This window comes from Somniosus microcephalus, chromosome 2 (assembly GCF_052327205.1).
Source record: "Somniosus microcephalus isolate GS21.2 chromosome 2, FLI_Smic_1.0, whole genome shotgun sequence".
Taxonomy (NCBI): Eukaryota; Metazoa; Chordata; class Chondrichthyes; order Squaliformes; family Somniosidae; genus Somniosus; species Somniosus microcephalus.
In genome coordinates, this window is record NC_140988.1 from 42,682,311 (window position 1) to 42,699,561 (window position 17,251).

Genomic DNA, 17,251 nt, shown 5'->3' on the forward strand with positions numbered 1-17,251 from the left:
AAATTGTCTTTCATAGACTTTCAGGGATGTGACACGGGGGTTACTGTGTGCGGGTGACATGATTCCTATGTCAACCCATGGAGTCTAGAAGTTGATTCAAAACTGAACTAAAGATATTAAAAGTCTCCAGTATATACTTCAGACTAAAGGCTCCCTGGAGCCAGAGCTACCAATCAACAAAGATCAAGGATACAATGGATTGAGCCATTGCATTGATAAGAGGTGTTTGCATGATACCTGGGATCAGTTAATACTTCAGCCAAGTACAACTTAATAGGCACCCAAGCCAAAGTTTAAAAATTAATTGACCTGGCTAAGTTTTGCAGACAGTTGGGCTCTGGTCTCCAGTTTAAAATGTGGTCAGGATCAGGAATGACCCCCCTCCATTTTAACTGGCTAAGCATGTTTGCCCAATCTATAGTCATGATTTTTACAAGCCTCTTCCTATTTTGCACGCAGTAACTAATGGGCTGTGCCATCAACAGTTATTGTGGACTTATATATTGTGTATAAAGAAATGCAAAAGAATTTGGTTATGATTTATTTCATCTCATTAAATGTAACTAAATGTTATAAAATGTGCTTTTATTAAAACTGATTTTGTAAAAATACTGACAAATAAATAAAACATTTATGAATTGTGGCTAGCCAAGGTTCAATGCAAACTAATGACAATTGCCAAGAGACAGGACTGAAATGAGCTTTTCAAACTATGTGATCAATAGTTTATCCCTGGTTTTGATAAATCTCAGCAGTAAAGTGCATGTTACTCAGTAGTATTATTTTAAACAGCAATACAAAACCCATTGGATAGTATTAATTGCTTTACATAGCATATCCTATGAAAGTAAAGTGCTTCATTTTGACGCTTCATATACTGGTTAAAAACATTTACCCTGAATGTGCTTTATAACATTTCCAGTAATGAATATCAACAGATTTTGAAATGCAATAAAATTAAACTATAGGCATGCTATCCATGGAGTCTCATTTCATACAACATAGGATTCTGATATTTATAAAAACGATGTTGAAAATGATCATATTTATAAGAACATCAGTTCTCTATGTCCATAAGGAAGACTTGACAGTGCAGAGAAGTAGTTCTACGATCTAGCTGTAATGTTGTGCGCTCCGTGGAGGGAATCAGATGGCACAATCCTGGCTTTGTCTGGCCATCATCATTGCCCTTTTCAGCTGCTCGTAAGACACAAACATTACCACATTCCAGGAACCAAGGCGCAGATAAGAGGGAACAAACCTACAAGGGAAATGAACATTTATAGTGAATCCAGAGTATCTAGCATGTCGTGGTAGAGGAGGACAGGATTAGTAATAGATGACTGCTACAGGTCCCCCATGTAAAAATCATGATATACTTGCTCTCGAGGCGGTTCAGAGAAGGTTCACTCGGTTGATTCCGGAGATGAGGGGGTTGACGTATGAGGAAAGGTTGAGTAGGTTGGGCCTCTACTCATTGGAGTTCAGAAGAATGAGAGACGATCTTATCGAAACATATAAGATTGTGAGGGGGATTGATCGGGTGGATGCGGTGAGGATGTTTCCACTGATCACTGATGGGTGAGACTAGAACTAGGGGGCATAATCTTAGAATAATGGGCTGCCCTTTCAAAACTGAGATGAGGAGAAACTTCTTTACTCACAGGGTAGTAAATCTATGGAATTTGCTACCCCAGAGAGCCTTGGAAGCTGCAACATTAAATAAATTTAAAACGGAGATAGACAGTTTCCTAGCAGATAAGGGAATTAGGGGTTACGGGGAGAGGGCAGGGAAGTGGACGTGAGTCTAGGTTCGGATCAGCCATGATCCTATTGAATGGCGGAGCAGGCCCGAGGGGCCGTATGGCCTACTCCTGCTCCTACTTCTTATGTTCTTATTCCCCAAGCATGATAAGGATAAAGACAACGTATTGGCGACATTTTCTTGAGGAATAATGAAATGCTTTTGAAACAATAATGTTAAAATATACAAAATCATACAGCCAAGAAAAATAAATGCAAGCTAAATAAGAGTCCTCTAAAATGAACAAGGTGGGGCAATAAAAATGGGAACAAACTATACAAAGCCTGCAGACAAATAGAAATGAGACAACGCTGGGAGAAAGGTAGGAAATTGCTGAAATGGGTTAGAAAGGATAGTAGAGATATAAAGACCTAGAAATGAGTTTAGGTAAAGATGTTAAGCATGATTTTTTTTAAGTTCTGTATCTGGGAATCTGGAACTCTCTCACCAAAAAAGCTGTTGAGGCTAGGTCAATAGAAAATGTCAAAACTGCGATTTCTAGATTTTTGTTATGTAGAATTACATAGAAATTACAGCACAGAAACAAGCCATTCGGCCCAACTGGTCTGTGTCGGTGTTTATGCTCCACACGAGCCTCCTCCCACCCTACTTCATCTCACCCTATCAGCATATCCTTCTATTCCTTTCTCCCTCGTGTATTTATCTAGCTTCCCCTTAACTGCAACTGTGCTAATCGCCTCAACTACTCCATGTGGTAGCCAATGTTTCCGCTAATTTTTTTGGGGGTGGCTGGCCCCTTTAACAGGCTGCGCAGCCCATTCAATTTCTCACACATGCGCGGTTATTTCGATTGTAAAGCCGTTGAGTGGCCTGTGTGGGACCTCTAAATCGCTGCGCGGTCAGCAGCTTAATGGGAACATTGGTGGTAGCGAGTTTCACAGTCTAATCACTCGGGGTAAAGAAGTTTCTCCTGAATTCCTTATTGGATTTATTGACAATCTTATATTTACTGCCCCTAGTTTTGGATTCCCCACAAGTGGAAACATCTTCTCTGCGTCTACCTTATCAAACCCCTTTAAGGACCCCCAATAAGTCATCTCTTCAGCTTTCCCTTTTCTAGAGAAAAGAGCCCCAGCTTGTTCAGTCTTTCCCGATAGTTATAACCTCTCAGATCTGCTATCATCCTTGTGAATCTTTTATGCATAAGCAAGTGTATTACAGAACCATGGCGGGTAGATGGAGTTAAGATTCAGATCAGCCATGATTTAATTGAATAGAACTGGCTCGAGGGGCTGAATGGCCTACTCCTGTTTCTATGTTCCTATAATTGTAAAAGAGCAATTAGAGAAGTTAGATCTCTAAAAGAAAAAATTGACAGAGAAATTAAAAGATAAATAGTAGAAATATAAATGAATATTTTGTAGAAGTATTCACTAGAGAGTGTAATACTGATTTGTTATCCAATTCTTGCATACCCAGTATCTTTGAGGATTTTCAAAGCTGAATAGGCAGAGATACTTGAAAAGTTGAGGGTCCCAAGACTAGCAAATCCCCCGGGCTAGATAGTATACATTCTCGGGTGCTAATGGGTACTAGGGTAAGAAATTTATGGGGCACTGGCGGTCATCATGGGAGAACTGCTAAGCATTTGTCAGATTCTGCAGGACTGGAAGCAGGCAGAGTACTGATATTTTAAAAGGGGGAAAAACTGGCAAAAGAGAACAGACCCATTATCCTATAATCAATAAAAGGTAAAATAATGAACTTAATTGTAAGGGTCAGGCTGGAGAAGTGCCAGTATAGCAAAAACTTAAGAAACAACCAGCATAGATTTAAAATGGGCCGATCCTGCCAGCCAAATCTCCTTTGCTTCTTTTGGAATGTTAACAGATCAACAAGATAGCCTACAATATCATTTATTTAAACTTTCAGGGAGTTGTTGACAAAGTTCCATATGAAAAACTTCTAATTAAACTAAAAGCCACGGTGACCTAGGATAGAATATGGAATGAGACAAGAAACCTCTTAGAAAATAGAAAACAAACAGCACTCAAGACAGATGTAATATCAGATAGGGTGTGGGAAGGGGGAGGAGTGTATAGAGAGATATCCCACTTGCTTGGATGCTTATTGTTTCTCTTCCATATTAGTGATCTGGATACCAAAACTAAATGTAAGCTGCTGATATGACCTGCATCATCGACCTGAAACATGAACTCAGTTTCTCTCTCTACAGATGCTGCCTGACCTGCTGAGTATTTCCAGCATTTTCTGTTTTTATTTTAGATTTCCAGCATCTGCAGTATTTGTAAGCTGCTCAAGCTTTCTGATGACATTAAACTAAGGAGATTACAGAAGATGCAGCAGAAGATTTGCAAAAGGACTTAGATTGTTTATTCAAGAGGGCAGATACATTGCAAATGGAATTCAAAACTGATATATGTAAGTATTACACATAGGCTGAAAAATGGGGGATATAAATATATAGAATGAATGAAGTAGCACAGGGAGATGTAAAAAAGGAGCTTGGGAATAATAGAGATAGGCCACTTTCAATGTCCACACAATGTAGTGAAGCAATTGAAAAAAAAAAGTTTACCAAAGTTATTCTAAATCTTTACATTTATTTATCAGACCACACTTAGAATATGGTGGTCAATTTTGGTCAACACAAGTGAAAAAATGTTTTAGAAAGGACACAGGAAAGAGCAACAAGACTGAAGGGGATGAGAAAATATTGGAGAAGAAAGCTAATGGTTAATATGGGAGAACCTCATCAAAATGTATTAAATATTAAATGGCTTAGGTACAGTGAACCCAGATTATAACTTTAAAGCACACTGAGAAAATAAGGCCAGAGGGCATAAAATGAAAATTAGTGAAAAATAAATTTAGAACAAACATCAAGAAAAACTTATTTTTACTCAGAGTGTTGAATGTTTTTGGAAGCATCTACCAAGCAAAATTACGGATTGTTGTAAAGGGATGAGTACTGGTGAGCCAGCTGGTCTTTGCTCAACTCTGACATTCCTTGACCTGTGGGGGTGAAATTCTGTGGACATTCTCCCACTTCACCGCCATAACTGACACGGACACCCTGGAAAAACTACATAAATGGTGCTGATTCCATTTTTCCATGGATCTTCCACAGAACAGAAATCCCCCCCACCCCCACCATATATTTTAATGTAACCACTACCCCAAGTGGTATCAGCCAGTTCAACACAGAACCTGTAGTTAGTGTGGCTGAATACCACATCAGGCAGTGTATTTGTTACTCTCTAAGCTGTCAGGGAGCTCATAACAACATGTTGATCGAATCCTTATTCTGTTTTAAAGCATATTGTTGTTATTGCAAAGTGTAATTATTATCCATTCCATTTTTTAACCCAATGGGAGATCTGTGCAAAGAGCATGCAAGTGTGGGGTATAGGCTAGGTTTTCCATGAATGATTAACCCAAATCTTTTCAAATTTTCAACCTGAATGAGACTTACCAAATTGGGATACACCAAAGTATTTCTAGGACTGCCTCTAATGTGATTTTCTAAAAATGACCCCAATAAATTGCTTTCAATGTACTTTAATGCTAAAATTTTCATCTTCAGACTTGGCAAAACTAAGTGAGGTTATCTGGATTTGAAATCTCTCTTGCTCCTGGTGAATATCTAATATGTAACTAAAGCCAGGTGAATATCTAATATGTAAATATTCCCCTGATACCTCAGCTGGTTAAGCTGGTGAGTAGTTGAGCCAGAAAGCAGGGATTTCCCAGGTTTTGATCCCTAGCCTGTGCTGAGTTAGTTGATCTCACCCAGCAAGAATGTCAGCACAATTGAACCTCAGCACCCCTAGATTGGGGAGAGGAAAATTAGCCAGGGTTCCTATTCCTGAATCCGTCCAGCGGTCCCCGCTGGAACAGTGCGTGGATTTCTGGTATGGACAGGATCAGGTTCAGCTGTAATGCCCCTGTGTTTGAATCACCTACTGACACTCAGTAGTTCGGCTGAGTGCGAGTCATCAAAGAGTGCTCTGAGTTTGGGTAAGTGTGAGTTAGGGTAAGTGGGGTGTTAGGTGCTCTTTTCAAACTTTAACTCTGTGGGTTGTAGTTAATAAGGAGTTTCTGGTGCAGAGTGACTGTTGGTAAACCATTTAACTGGTGTAACTAGAGGGATTGATTTAATTTAAATCCAATTAATTATAGAGGATACTAGCATCTAAAATCGGGCAGAGGGTGTCCATAACTAACAATAAAAAATGTAATTAATTACATAGAATGGAGCAGGTGATGTGTTACTGTTGCGAGATGTGGGAGCCGGTGAACCCCATTGAGGCTCACGGTGATTACATCTGTGACAAGTGTCTGCTGCTACAGGAACTCCAGCTCCGTGTTGATGAGCTGGAGTCTGAGCTTCAGACACTGCGACACATCAGGGAGGGGGAGAAGTACCTGGACTCTGTGTATCAGGAGGTGGTCACACCTATGAAGTTAATTAATTCAGATGTAGCCCATGGTCAGGGACAGGACGGTGTGACTACGAGTGAGGCAGGTACGGCGATCCAGGAAGGAGAGCTGGAGGAGCCGCAGCCCTTGTTCTTGTCCAACAGGTTCGAGGTTCTTACTCCCTGTGGGGACAGGAGCAGGGACTGCAGGGAGGATGAGCAACCTGGCCACAGCACCGTGGAACGGGGGGCCATTCAAGAGGGGGGAGTAAATAGAAATGTTGTAGTGGTAGGGGATAGTATTATTAGGGGGATAGATAGAGTTATCTGCAGCCGAGAGCGAGAGTCCCGAAGGCTGTGTTGCCTACCCAGTGCCAGGGTTAAGGACATCTCCTCTGGGCTGGAAAGAAACTTGCAGTGGGAGGGGGTGGATCCAGTTGTCATGGTCCATGTTGGTACAAACGACGTAGATAGGACTAGGAAGCCGGTTCTGTTAAAGGAGTATGAGCAGCTAGGGGTCAAATTAAAAAACAGAACCTCAAGGGTAATAATCTCTGGATTATTACCTGAGCCACGAGCGAATTTGGCTAGGACAAATAAAATTAGAGAGTTAAATGCGTGGCTCAAAGACTGGTGTGGGAGAAATGGGTTTTGCTTCCTGGGACACTGGCACCAGTACTGGGGCAGGAGCGAGCTGTTCCGTTGGGACGGGCTTCACTTGGCCAGTGCTGGGGCTAGAGTCCTGGCAGATCATATAACTAGGGCTGTAGAGAGGGCTTTAAACTAACTAGTGGGGGGGTGGTTCCTAGAGAGCAAATAATAAAAATGACAACAGAGAAGGTCATAGACTTAGGTAGCAGTGGGGAAATTAAAAACCAGAGCGTGTCAGGAAGGGGCAGAAGGTATGGAGTAAAAGGTAAAGTAATAAAGAGGGCAAAAGCAGGAACTAAGTGTCACAAAACATATTTGAAAGTTCTCTATCTGAATGCATGTAGCATTCGTAACAAAATAGATGAGTTAATGGCACAAATAACTACATATGGGTATGATCTTGTGGCCATTACAGAAACATGGCTGCAGGGTGACAATGCCTGGGAATTAAACATACCAGGTTATTTAATGATCAGGAAGGACAGGCAAGAAGGAAGGGGAGGTGGGGTGGCTATGTTAATAAAGGAAGGAATCACTGTAATACAGAGAAATGATATTGGGTCAAAAGATCAGGATAATGAAACAGTTTGGGTGGAGGTAAGGAATAATAAGGGGAAAAAAACACTAGTGGGCGTAGTCTATAGGCCTCCGAACAGTTGCAACTCTGTTGGACGGAGTATCAATCAGGAAATAGTTGAGGCTTGTAATAAGGGAACATCTATAATTATGGGGGATTTTAACTATCATATTAATTGGACAAATCAAATTGGGCAGGGCTGCCTTGAGGATGAGTTCATTGAGTGTATTAGGGATGGGTTTCTTGAGCAGTATGTAACTGAACCGACCAGGGGGCAAGCAACCTTAGATCTGGTCCTGTGTAACGAGACAGGATTAATTAAAAATGTCCTAGTAAAGGATCCCCTTGGAATGAGTGACCATAACATGGTTGAATTCCATATTCAATTAGAGGGTGAGAAGGTTGGATCTCAAACAAGCGTGCTAAGCTTGAATAAAGGAGACTATGAAGGTATGAGAGTGGAATTGAGTAGAGTGGATTGGGAAAATAGATTAAAGGGTAAGACGATACATGATCAGTGGTGTACATTTAAGGAGTTATTTTACAACTTCCAAAAAATATATATTCCACTGAGAAGAAAAGGGTGTAAAAGAAAAGACAGCCATCCGTGGCTAAGTAAAGAAATTAAGGATAGTATTCGACTAAAAACAAGGGCATATAAGGTAGCCAAATCTAGTGGGAGGATAGAGGATTGGGAAAACTTTAAAAGACAGCAAAAAATAACAAAAAGATTAAGAAAGGGAAGATAGATTATGAAAGTAAATTAGCAAAAAATATAAAAACAGATAGTAAGAGTTTTTATAGTTATATAAAAAGAAAAAGGGTGGCTAAAGTAAATGTTGGTCCCTTAGAGGATGAGACCGGGAAATTAATGGTGGGAAATATGGAGATGGCAAAAACACTGAATGAATATTTTGTATCAGTCTTTACAGTAGAGGACACTAAGAATATCCCAACACTGGACAAACAGGGGGCTATATGGGGGGAGGAGATAAACACGATCAAAATCACTAAGGAAGTGGTACTCGGTAAAATAATGGGACTCAAGGCGGATAAATCACCTGGACCTGATGGCTTACATCCTAGGGTCTTGAGGGAAGTGGCGGTAGGGGTTGTGGATGCATTGGTAATAATTTTCCAAAACTCCCTGGACTCAGCAAAGGTCCTGGCAGACTGGAAAACTGCTAATGTAACACTCTTATTTAAAAAGGGCAGTAGACAGAAGGCTGGAAACTATAGACCGGTTAGCCTAACATCTGTGGTAGGTAAAATTTTGGAGTCCATTATTAAGGGGACAGTAACAGGACATTTGGATAATCATAATTTAATAGGACAAAGTCAGCATGGTTTTATGAAGGGGAAGTCATGTTTGACAAATTTGCTGGAGTTCTTTGAGGAAGTAACATATAGGGTGGATAAAGGGGAACCAGTGGACGTAGTGTATTTAGACTTCCAAAAGGCATTTGACAAGGTGCCACACAAAAGATTATTGCTTAAGATAAAAAATCACGGGATTGGGGGTAATATTCTGGCATGGATAGAGGATTGGCTATCTAACAGAAGGCAGAGAGTTGGGATAAATGGTTCATTCTCAGACTGGCAATCAGTAACTAGTGGTGTTCCGCAGGGGTCAGTGCTGGGTCCCCAACTCTTTACAATCTATATTAACGATTTGGAGGAGGGGACCGAGTGTAACATATCAAAGTTTGCAGATGATACTAAGATGGGAGGGAAAGTAGTGAGTGAGGAGGACATAAAAAACCTGCAAGGGGACATAGACAGGCTAAGTAAGTGGGCAGAGATTTGGCAGATGGAATACAATACTGGAAAGTGTGAGGTTATGCACTTTGGCAGGAAAAATCGTAGAGCAAGTTATTATCTTAATGGCAGGAAACTGGAAAGTACTGAAGTACAAAGGGATCTGGGGGTCCTGGTGCACGAAACTCAAAAGGTTAGTATGCAGGTGCAGCAAGTGATTAAGAAGGCCAATGGAATGTTGGCTTTCATTGCTAGGGGGATAGAATATAAAAATAGGGAGGTATTGCTTCAGTTGTACAAGGTATTGGTGAGACCGCACCTGGAATACTGCATACAGTTTTGGTGTCCATACTTAAGAAAAGACATACTTGCTCTCGAGTCAGTACAAAGAAGGTTCACTCGGTTAATCCCGGGGATGAGGGGATGGACATATGAGGAGAGGTTGAGTAGATTGGGACTCTACTCATTGGAGTTCAGAAGAATGAGAGGCGATCTTATTGAAACATATAAGATTGTGAAGGGGTTGGATCGGGTGGATGCGGGGAGGATGTTCCCGATGATGGGTGAAACTAGAACTAGGGGGCATAGTCTTAGAATAAGGGGCTGCTCTTTCAAAACTGAGATGAGGAGGAACTACTTCACTCAGAGGGTGGTAGGTCCATGGAATATGCTGCCCCAAAAAGCTGTAGAAGCTACATCATTACATAAATTTAAAACAGAAATAGACAGTTTCCTAGAAGTAAAGGGAATTAAGGGTTACGGGGAGCAGGCAGGAATTTGGACATGAGTCTAGGTTCGGATCGGACATGGCCCTGTGGGTAGCGGAGCGGGCCCAGGGGCCGTGTAGCCTGATCCTGCTCCTATTTCGTGTGTCTAATTCTGTTAGATTCAGGAGATGGTTCTGTGATAGTGGATTGGCGGTTAGGATCAGATCAGCCATGATCTTATTGAATGGCGGAGCAGGCTCGAGGGGCCGATTGGCCTACTCCTGCTCCTATTTCTTATGTTCTTATGTTCTTATGTCCCTGTACAACTGTCCCCCAATAAAGAGGGGAGGGGAGAATATCAGTAGATAAAGGAAGAAGAAAAGAAAAAACAAATGTAGATATACTTTAATGTTAATTACGTTGAACCAGATGAACTTACCCTTTGTAAAAGGCTGTTGGTCCTTCTTTAACCAGCATGGTCCAGGCACAGCTTAGTGCATTCTTGTACTGCCCAGGGGCAGAGTTCATGTATCTTGTCTTTACTACATCAACAGGAGAAGCTGCTACTGTCGTACAAAATCCTGCGCCAAAGGCCGAGATGAAGTGACAGGGAAAGTTATCTGCAAATTGAGAAAAGTGCTTATCAATTTCAGAGTTCGAGTTTGTCCAAGTGAAGGCATGAAATTAGTTTCAGCTTCTATAAGGAATTAAAAATGATTTTATAAGGGGTTGGCAGGGTTGTTAATGTGGTTGGTGTATCAAGCTTTTTGGATGTAATTGCGATATAGCAAATTAGTGGCTCTGTGAAAGCACATTATTAAAAGTTCTGGCTAAAATGCATTTTTAGGTTTTGATGCAGAAACTTTGTGAAATGGAGATTTGAACTTTTTGACACCTGAACAACTTTATTCACTGACTTCAAATAATAAGCTTAACCTAAATATTAATGGTATAAGACTTATTGGTGGGGAGAAAAACTCATTCAGTCCATACTTTGCTTCCTGTAGTCTCACTATGAATCAAGGTTTGTTATTGCACCAAAACTCCAGAAATTGTGTATACTTGAAACAGCTACAACCTACAAGGCTTTTGAACACAAGCTCCTTACAATTCTCCAGCTGAAAGACATGTCAGTCAACATCGGGCAAATCCCAGCGTGAGATTTTTAGTCACAAGTTAGGCACTCGTACTTGCTGTTGCCTCACACTAAATACTGTCTGCTTTGCTCTGGTGGCACACTTGGGATGGGGTGGTGGGGATGGCCTGGAATCTGAAAGCGAAGCTGGCTGGCAATTGCGGTGTGATGATAATTCTGTAGCATATGTAAACACCAGATAAAATATCTAAATACAGCAGTGTGAAAATGTGTGTTAAATGTCAAATACAAGTGACAAAGATAGCAAACATGGAGTTAGGTGGTTGCACCTGATAACTTTCTCTCATCTATTATTTTATTAAGCCAGTATAGACTTGCATTTCCTTGTCTTTTTTTCAGTCTGTTTTTTTCAGTACACATTTTCCTGGTTTCTCCCCACCAAAGAACATCCATAGTAAATGATTATCCTGCCCAAGAACCTAAGTGTGGCCTTGCAAAGTATGTTAAGAGGTCCCTGTGCATGTGCAGAGCACAGTGTAGAGTTGCTGTAGATTGAGCATGGACACTAATTATATGAAAAATGAAAAGCTGAGGAGCCCACCTCATCCCTCTTTCCTGCCATTTTCTTTCAATCCACTAAAACTTGTGTAGACTTACACTGTTCACTTCTGTCACCACTCTGATGATGCTTCCAGATCTTACCGTTATTTAAACTCAAATCCAAAAAGTAAAATACACTTTTTGATTTAACTGAGCAGTGGCAGGATACTATAGGAGTTTCTTATTAATAACCGTAACAAAAATTGTTTCCTCTTCACCTCCCTCATTTTGCATTAAAGTTTGTTCATCTGGGTTTTTTTTTGGAACAGTAGGATTGGCACATGGGACTTTCTACCAACATTATACCTACTTCTTGGCTGAAATTAGCCAACGGCACAAAATGTAGCCCAACACCTTCATCCTGACTTCAGTTTGCTTATGAGGCAGAGACAATTACAATGTGACCCAACGAGTGCACTTTCTTGTATCTGTCGATGCAGAATGCAACGAAAGGAGAAAAACAGATCTGGAATGAAGTTTGCCAAGAAGGCCATGGCTGTCAGCCCACCTGTCAACAGTTTTTTCCTCAGAATGGTCTCTTTAATGATGTCGTAGGTTACAAGCTCTGAACAGTTGACAATGGCATTCCGCATAATGTTGGGGAAAGTTCCTAAGCAAAGACAAACAAGGTGCGATTAATGGATCTGAAATGCCACTAAATTCATGATAAGTCAGATGCATCAATGTTACACACATATGCACCTTTCCAAAGTCCTCGAATTCCCTCCTCTTTGGCTATTGATTTATACGCCTGAAGGGTGCCATTGTATCGCTTCTCAACACCCCGGAGGCTCCTTTGTGCCTGGAAACGAACTTTAACCACGTCCGTCGGTTGAGCCAGTGCCACTGCGAGTCCTCCTGTAGTACACCCTGCTAGGATGCGGGTACCTATACTGGCATCTGGAGAGAGAGACAGGATTAATCTGTATTCCTTATATCACACCAAGACCATACTATTTTCCAAACTGTTTCCTGGTAAAACCTTTTGTGTTATTCAACAGCAGATATAATTACCAGTTGTCTATATTCCATACCTTATTTTAAGCGTCATTAAACTGGAAGAACATGCATTTCTTACTGAACAAGACTGAAAACAACTGCATTTCTTACATTGCTGTACATTGAATTCTAAACCAATGTCTGCAAATGGCCTCGGTTCACAGAGCACACTCACTGTGTTAACAATCTACTACCCTGAGATATTTGTACACTCACTCACTACATAGGATTACATCAGATATACAGCACCGAAGCAGGCCATTCGGCCCAACCAGTCCATGACGGTGTTTATGCTCCACATGAGCCTCCTCCCATCTTTCCTCATCTAACTCAGTGTTAACTGTGACTCAGTTGATAGCACACTCGCCTCTGACTCAGAAGGTTATGGGTTCATATTCCCACTCCAGGGACTTGAGCACATAAAGCTAGGCTGACTCTCCAGTGCAGTACGGAGGGAGTGCTGCACTGTTGGAGGTGCCGTTTTTCAGATGAAATGTTAAACCGAGTCCCCGTCTGCTCTCTCAGGTGGATGTAAAAGATCCCATGGCATTATTTCGAAGAAGAGTAAGGGAGTTATGATAGCAAAATACTGCAGATGTTGGAAATCCGAAATAACAACAGAAAATGCTGGAAAAACTCAGCAGGTCAGGCAACATCCGTGGAGAGAAATTTGAGTTGACGTTTCGGGTCGAACCCTTCTCAAACTCAAATTTCTCTCCACGGATGTTGCCTGACCTACTGAGTTTTTCCAGCATTTTCTGTTGTAAGGGAGTTATCCCCGGTGTCCTGGCCAATATTTCTCCCTCAACCAACATCACTTAAACAGATTATCTGGTCATTTTCACATTGCTATTTTTGGGAGCTTGCTGTGCACAAATTGGCTGCCGCGTTTCCCACATTACAACAGTGACTCCACTTCAAAAGTACTTCATTGGCTGTAAAGCGTTTGAGATGTCCAGTAGTCGTGAAAGGCGCTATATAAATGCAAGTCTTTCTTTCTTTCTATCAGCACAACCCTCTATTCCCTTTTCCCTCATATGCTTGTCTAGCCTCCCCTTAAATGCATCTATACTATTCACTTCAACCACTCCCTGTGGTAGTGAGTTCCACATTCTCACCACTCTTTGGGTAATGAAGTTTCTTCTGAAATTCCTATTGGATTTTTTGGTGACTATCTTATATTGATGGCCTCTAGTTATGCTCTTCCCCACAAGTGGAAACATTCTCTCTGTATCCACTCTATCAAAATTTTCCATAATTTTAAAGACCTCTATTAGGTCAAGAGAAAATAGACCGAGCCTGTTCATCCTTTCCTGATATGTATACCCTTGCATTTCTGGTATCATCCTTGTAAATCTTCTCTGCACCCTCTCCAGTGCCTCTATATCTTTTTTATAATATGGCGACCAGAAATGTACGCAGTGCTCTAAGTGTGGTATAACCAAAGTTCGATACAGGTTTAGCATAACTTCCCTTCTTTTCAATTCTATCCCTCTAGAAATAAACCCTAGTGCTTGGTTTGCCTTTTTTATGGTCTTGCTAACCTGTGGCGCAACTTTTAGTGATTTGTGTATTTGTACTCTGAGATCCCTTTGTTCCTCTACCCCACCTAGACTCGCACCCGCCAAGTGATAAATGACCTCCCTATTCTTCCTATCAAAATGTAATACCTCACATTTATCTGTGTTGAGCTTCGTTTGCCAATTACATGACCATTCTGCAAGTTTATTAATGTCCTCCTGTAATTTGTTGCAGTCCTCCTCAATATTGACGATGCCCCCCAATTTGGTGTCATCCGCAAATTTAGAAATTGTGTTTTTGATCCCAGCACTGATCCTCGTGGAACATCACTACCCACCTTCTGCCACTATGAATAGCTACCCTTTACTCCTACTCTCTGCTTTCTGTCTTGAAGCCCAGCCAACAGTCCATTCTGCTACTTGTCCCCTGACTGCATTCTCTGACCTTGTTCATCAGTCTATTATGGTGTACCTTATGGAAGGCCTTTTGAAAATCCAGATAAATTACATCTACTACATTACCCTTGTCTACTCTGTTACCTCTTCAAAAAATTCAATAAGGTTGTTCAAGCAAGACTTTCCCTTTTGACTGTTAACTCACTCACTGTGTTGACTATCTTCTACCCTGAGATATTTATACACTCACTGTATTAACTATTTTTTTAGTCCCGAGTTACTTGTACACTGTAAATATGTATTTAAATAATGTTTCGGCTGGCCAATTATTACTTACGGTCATTCCCTCTGGTGTAAAACTGTTTTACAGAGTCATAAAGTCCGATTCTTATTGAAGCGAAGCTCATCTGTCTCTGAAGCCCGGCCACCAGTCCGCTGTACAAACTCCGCGGACCTTCTGTTCTGATCATTGTGGCGACTGTCCCCCAAACTCCGCGATATTTGATATTTTGGGCAACCGCGGCCCCTTGGCAGCCTGCAGCTTCTCCTTGAATCTAAAGCAGACACGTGAGTTAATCTGGGGCAACAAGGACATATTTAAAGTGGACGGAACCGATGCATGTCTTGACTCTTTGAATCTCGGATTTGGTGCTAAATTCCTTTACTTTGAGTTCCCTGCAAAATAATTAATCACGAGCAAGGAATTGCAGTTCTTTAACCAGACACATACAATTGGTCGGAAACTGAGTTTCAGAATATATTGCAGAGAGAATAAAAATCAATAAATAAAACGAATTAGTCTCTTGTTTCTTTCCGCGTGTTACCTGTAATCTGACTTTCGCCGTGTCCAGGGGGAATGTGATGAGATCAGCGATGCAGGCTGCTGTCCCAGCACTCAGGAACTGCACGCCAGGAGTTGGAGGAATGTTTGACGGTTTCAGCCCCACCATCCTGAAAAGAGCCAACAAACTCTGCAAAGTGCTAGAAAGAAATAATAAAGAAATCACGTTGTTGACAGTACTGCTCAGGTTACAACCCTCCTGATTTAGATGAAGCATTTTTAACATTGTTTTCTATAAGTTCTATTTTGCGTTCAGGACATTTAATGTGATATAAAATATTTCCTATTTCTCACATTGTCTCCTTTTGTTCCTCCTTTAACCCGTATTAAATTTATCACAAATGCACAACCCTATCCATAAACCCATGGAATTATCCAGCACCATATTTTCTTTGTTACTAGTCCCTCCAGCCGCCTCCCATCCCCTTCTTCCCTCAAGGCTTAGACACATGCTAGGGTATGGTTCCACGGTCTCAGCTACCCCCTGCTACCTCTTTCATGCAGTAAACCTGGGCAGGCTATTCAGGTAAGGGCAACATTTGCCCAAGCCTAGTTTGGTCCTTGCCAACATCCCCACGTATACACTGTCTAGCTGGAGTCACTGACTAGAGAGTGATCAGGAGCCAGGACCCTGTGTAATGCCCCAAATGCAACACTGGCTGAGATCAGCACAGAATGGGAATCCAGCCTGGCAGTTTGCAGTCCACACCATCCACGTACTTACTCATTGAGCCACAACGGAGTTTATTAATAGCTTTTGTAACCAATTCAATGTCTATGAGGGTGTTTTCCATGCACAAGTTACTTTCTTAGATATTGGTAAAACATAACTAGAATTCGGAAATTAACTGTTGGTCAATATCAAAAAGTGCAATAAACACATTGTACCAGCGTTTACTTCCAACTGCAAACGAAAATAATGAGAAATGCTTGAGATCTATGACTAGTACATCAAAATATCTCAAAATTACCTTCAGTGGGGTGTGCTTGCTTGCACTGTTCAGTAAGGAGTAAACCTCTGAGGAATTCTTCTCCCACTGTCCTCCAACTGTTCTTTTCTTGGAATGACCAGGACTTTGTGCCGTTGCTTGATCCATAATAGCTCTGGGGGGATTCGATTCTTTTTATAACCATGTCAAGTTAATGTGATGCAACCAAAGTACAGCCAAAATTGGGCGTTCCTAAATGGGAGGTGTGCACAGATGAAACGATTACTTTTACCATCTCTGTTTGTCTCAGCCTAAGTGTTTTGTCAATGTTCCACCTAAAAAGCTGACAATTTGTAATTCTGCCCTTCACCTCGTAGAGCATTTATATAAATATCTCAGGGTATGGCTCCCAGATAGAATAGATCTCTAGCAGAAAGTCAACACGGAGAGCAAGTGTGATTTTGAAGCTGCTGAATTAGATATAGAGATCTGGGTGTTATGATCTTTGTTCTGTGCTGATGACGACAATGTGCCAGTCCTTTTAGATTACCAGTAAATATGTATTTACTGTGAGCGCTGTTACTAAGAATGAAAAATTCAAACAAAATCAAATGGGCAGGAGACTTTGCAATCGGTCAACTTCTTGCAAATGGTACAAGGTGTTTTTAAACTTTTTCGTAGACTTACACAAACATGGATCCCGGTTGATTGCAGCCAAGAAAAACCACAGCTCTTGATTTCTCATCAATAACTAATAATATTTATATAGCAATAAGAACATCAAAATGATAGGTTATCTTAATCACTTTTATGGTCTGCCTGTTTTTTGATAGTCATTGATATGCAATAAAGTATGTAGCCTACATGGACGTTGTCAAAGTCCACAGGTTTCTCAAACTAGAATGGTCTCTTCTGCACAATTAAGTTGCAACGAGAAAAATAACAAATAGAAAAACATAAAGAAGTAAAG

The 17,251-nt window shown here is 41.1% G+C and overlaps 1 protein-coding gene across 1 annotated transcript; it reads right to left on the reverse strand.

Moving 5' to 3' along the window:
- Window positions 1–568: 568 nt before the first annotated feature.
- ucp1 (uncoupling protein 1) lies at window positions 569–16,463 on the reverse strand. The gene is made up of 7 exons (XM_086008920.1): window positions 16,324–16,463; window positions 15,336–15,492; window positions 14,849–15,065; window positions 12,299–12,496; window positions 12,105–12,206; window positions 10,340–10,520; window positions 569–1,261 (listed from the first exon to the last, which is right to left on the reverse strand). Exons 2-7 carry the CDS (start codon window positions 15,459–15,461, stop codon window positions 1,147–1,149), a joined length of 939 nt encoding a protein of 312 aa, XP_085865046.1. The 5' UTR covers window positions 15,462–15,492; window positions 16,324–16,463; the 3' UTR covers window positions 569–1,146.
- Between the last annotated feature and the right edge of the window lie 788 nt (window positions 16,464–17,251).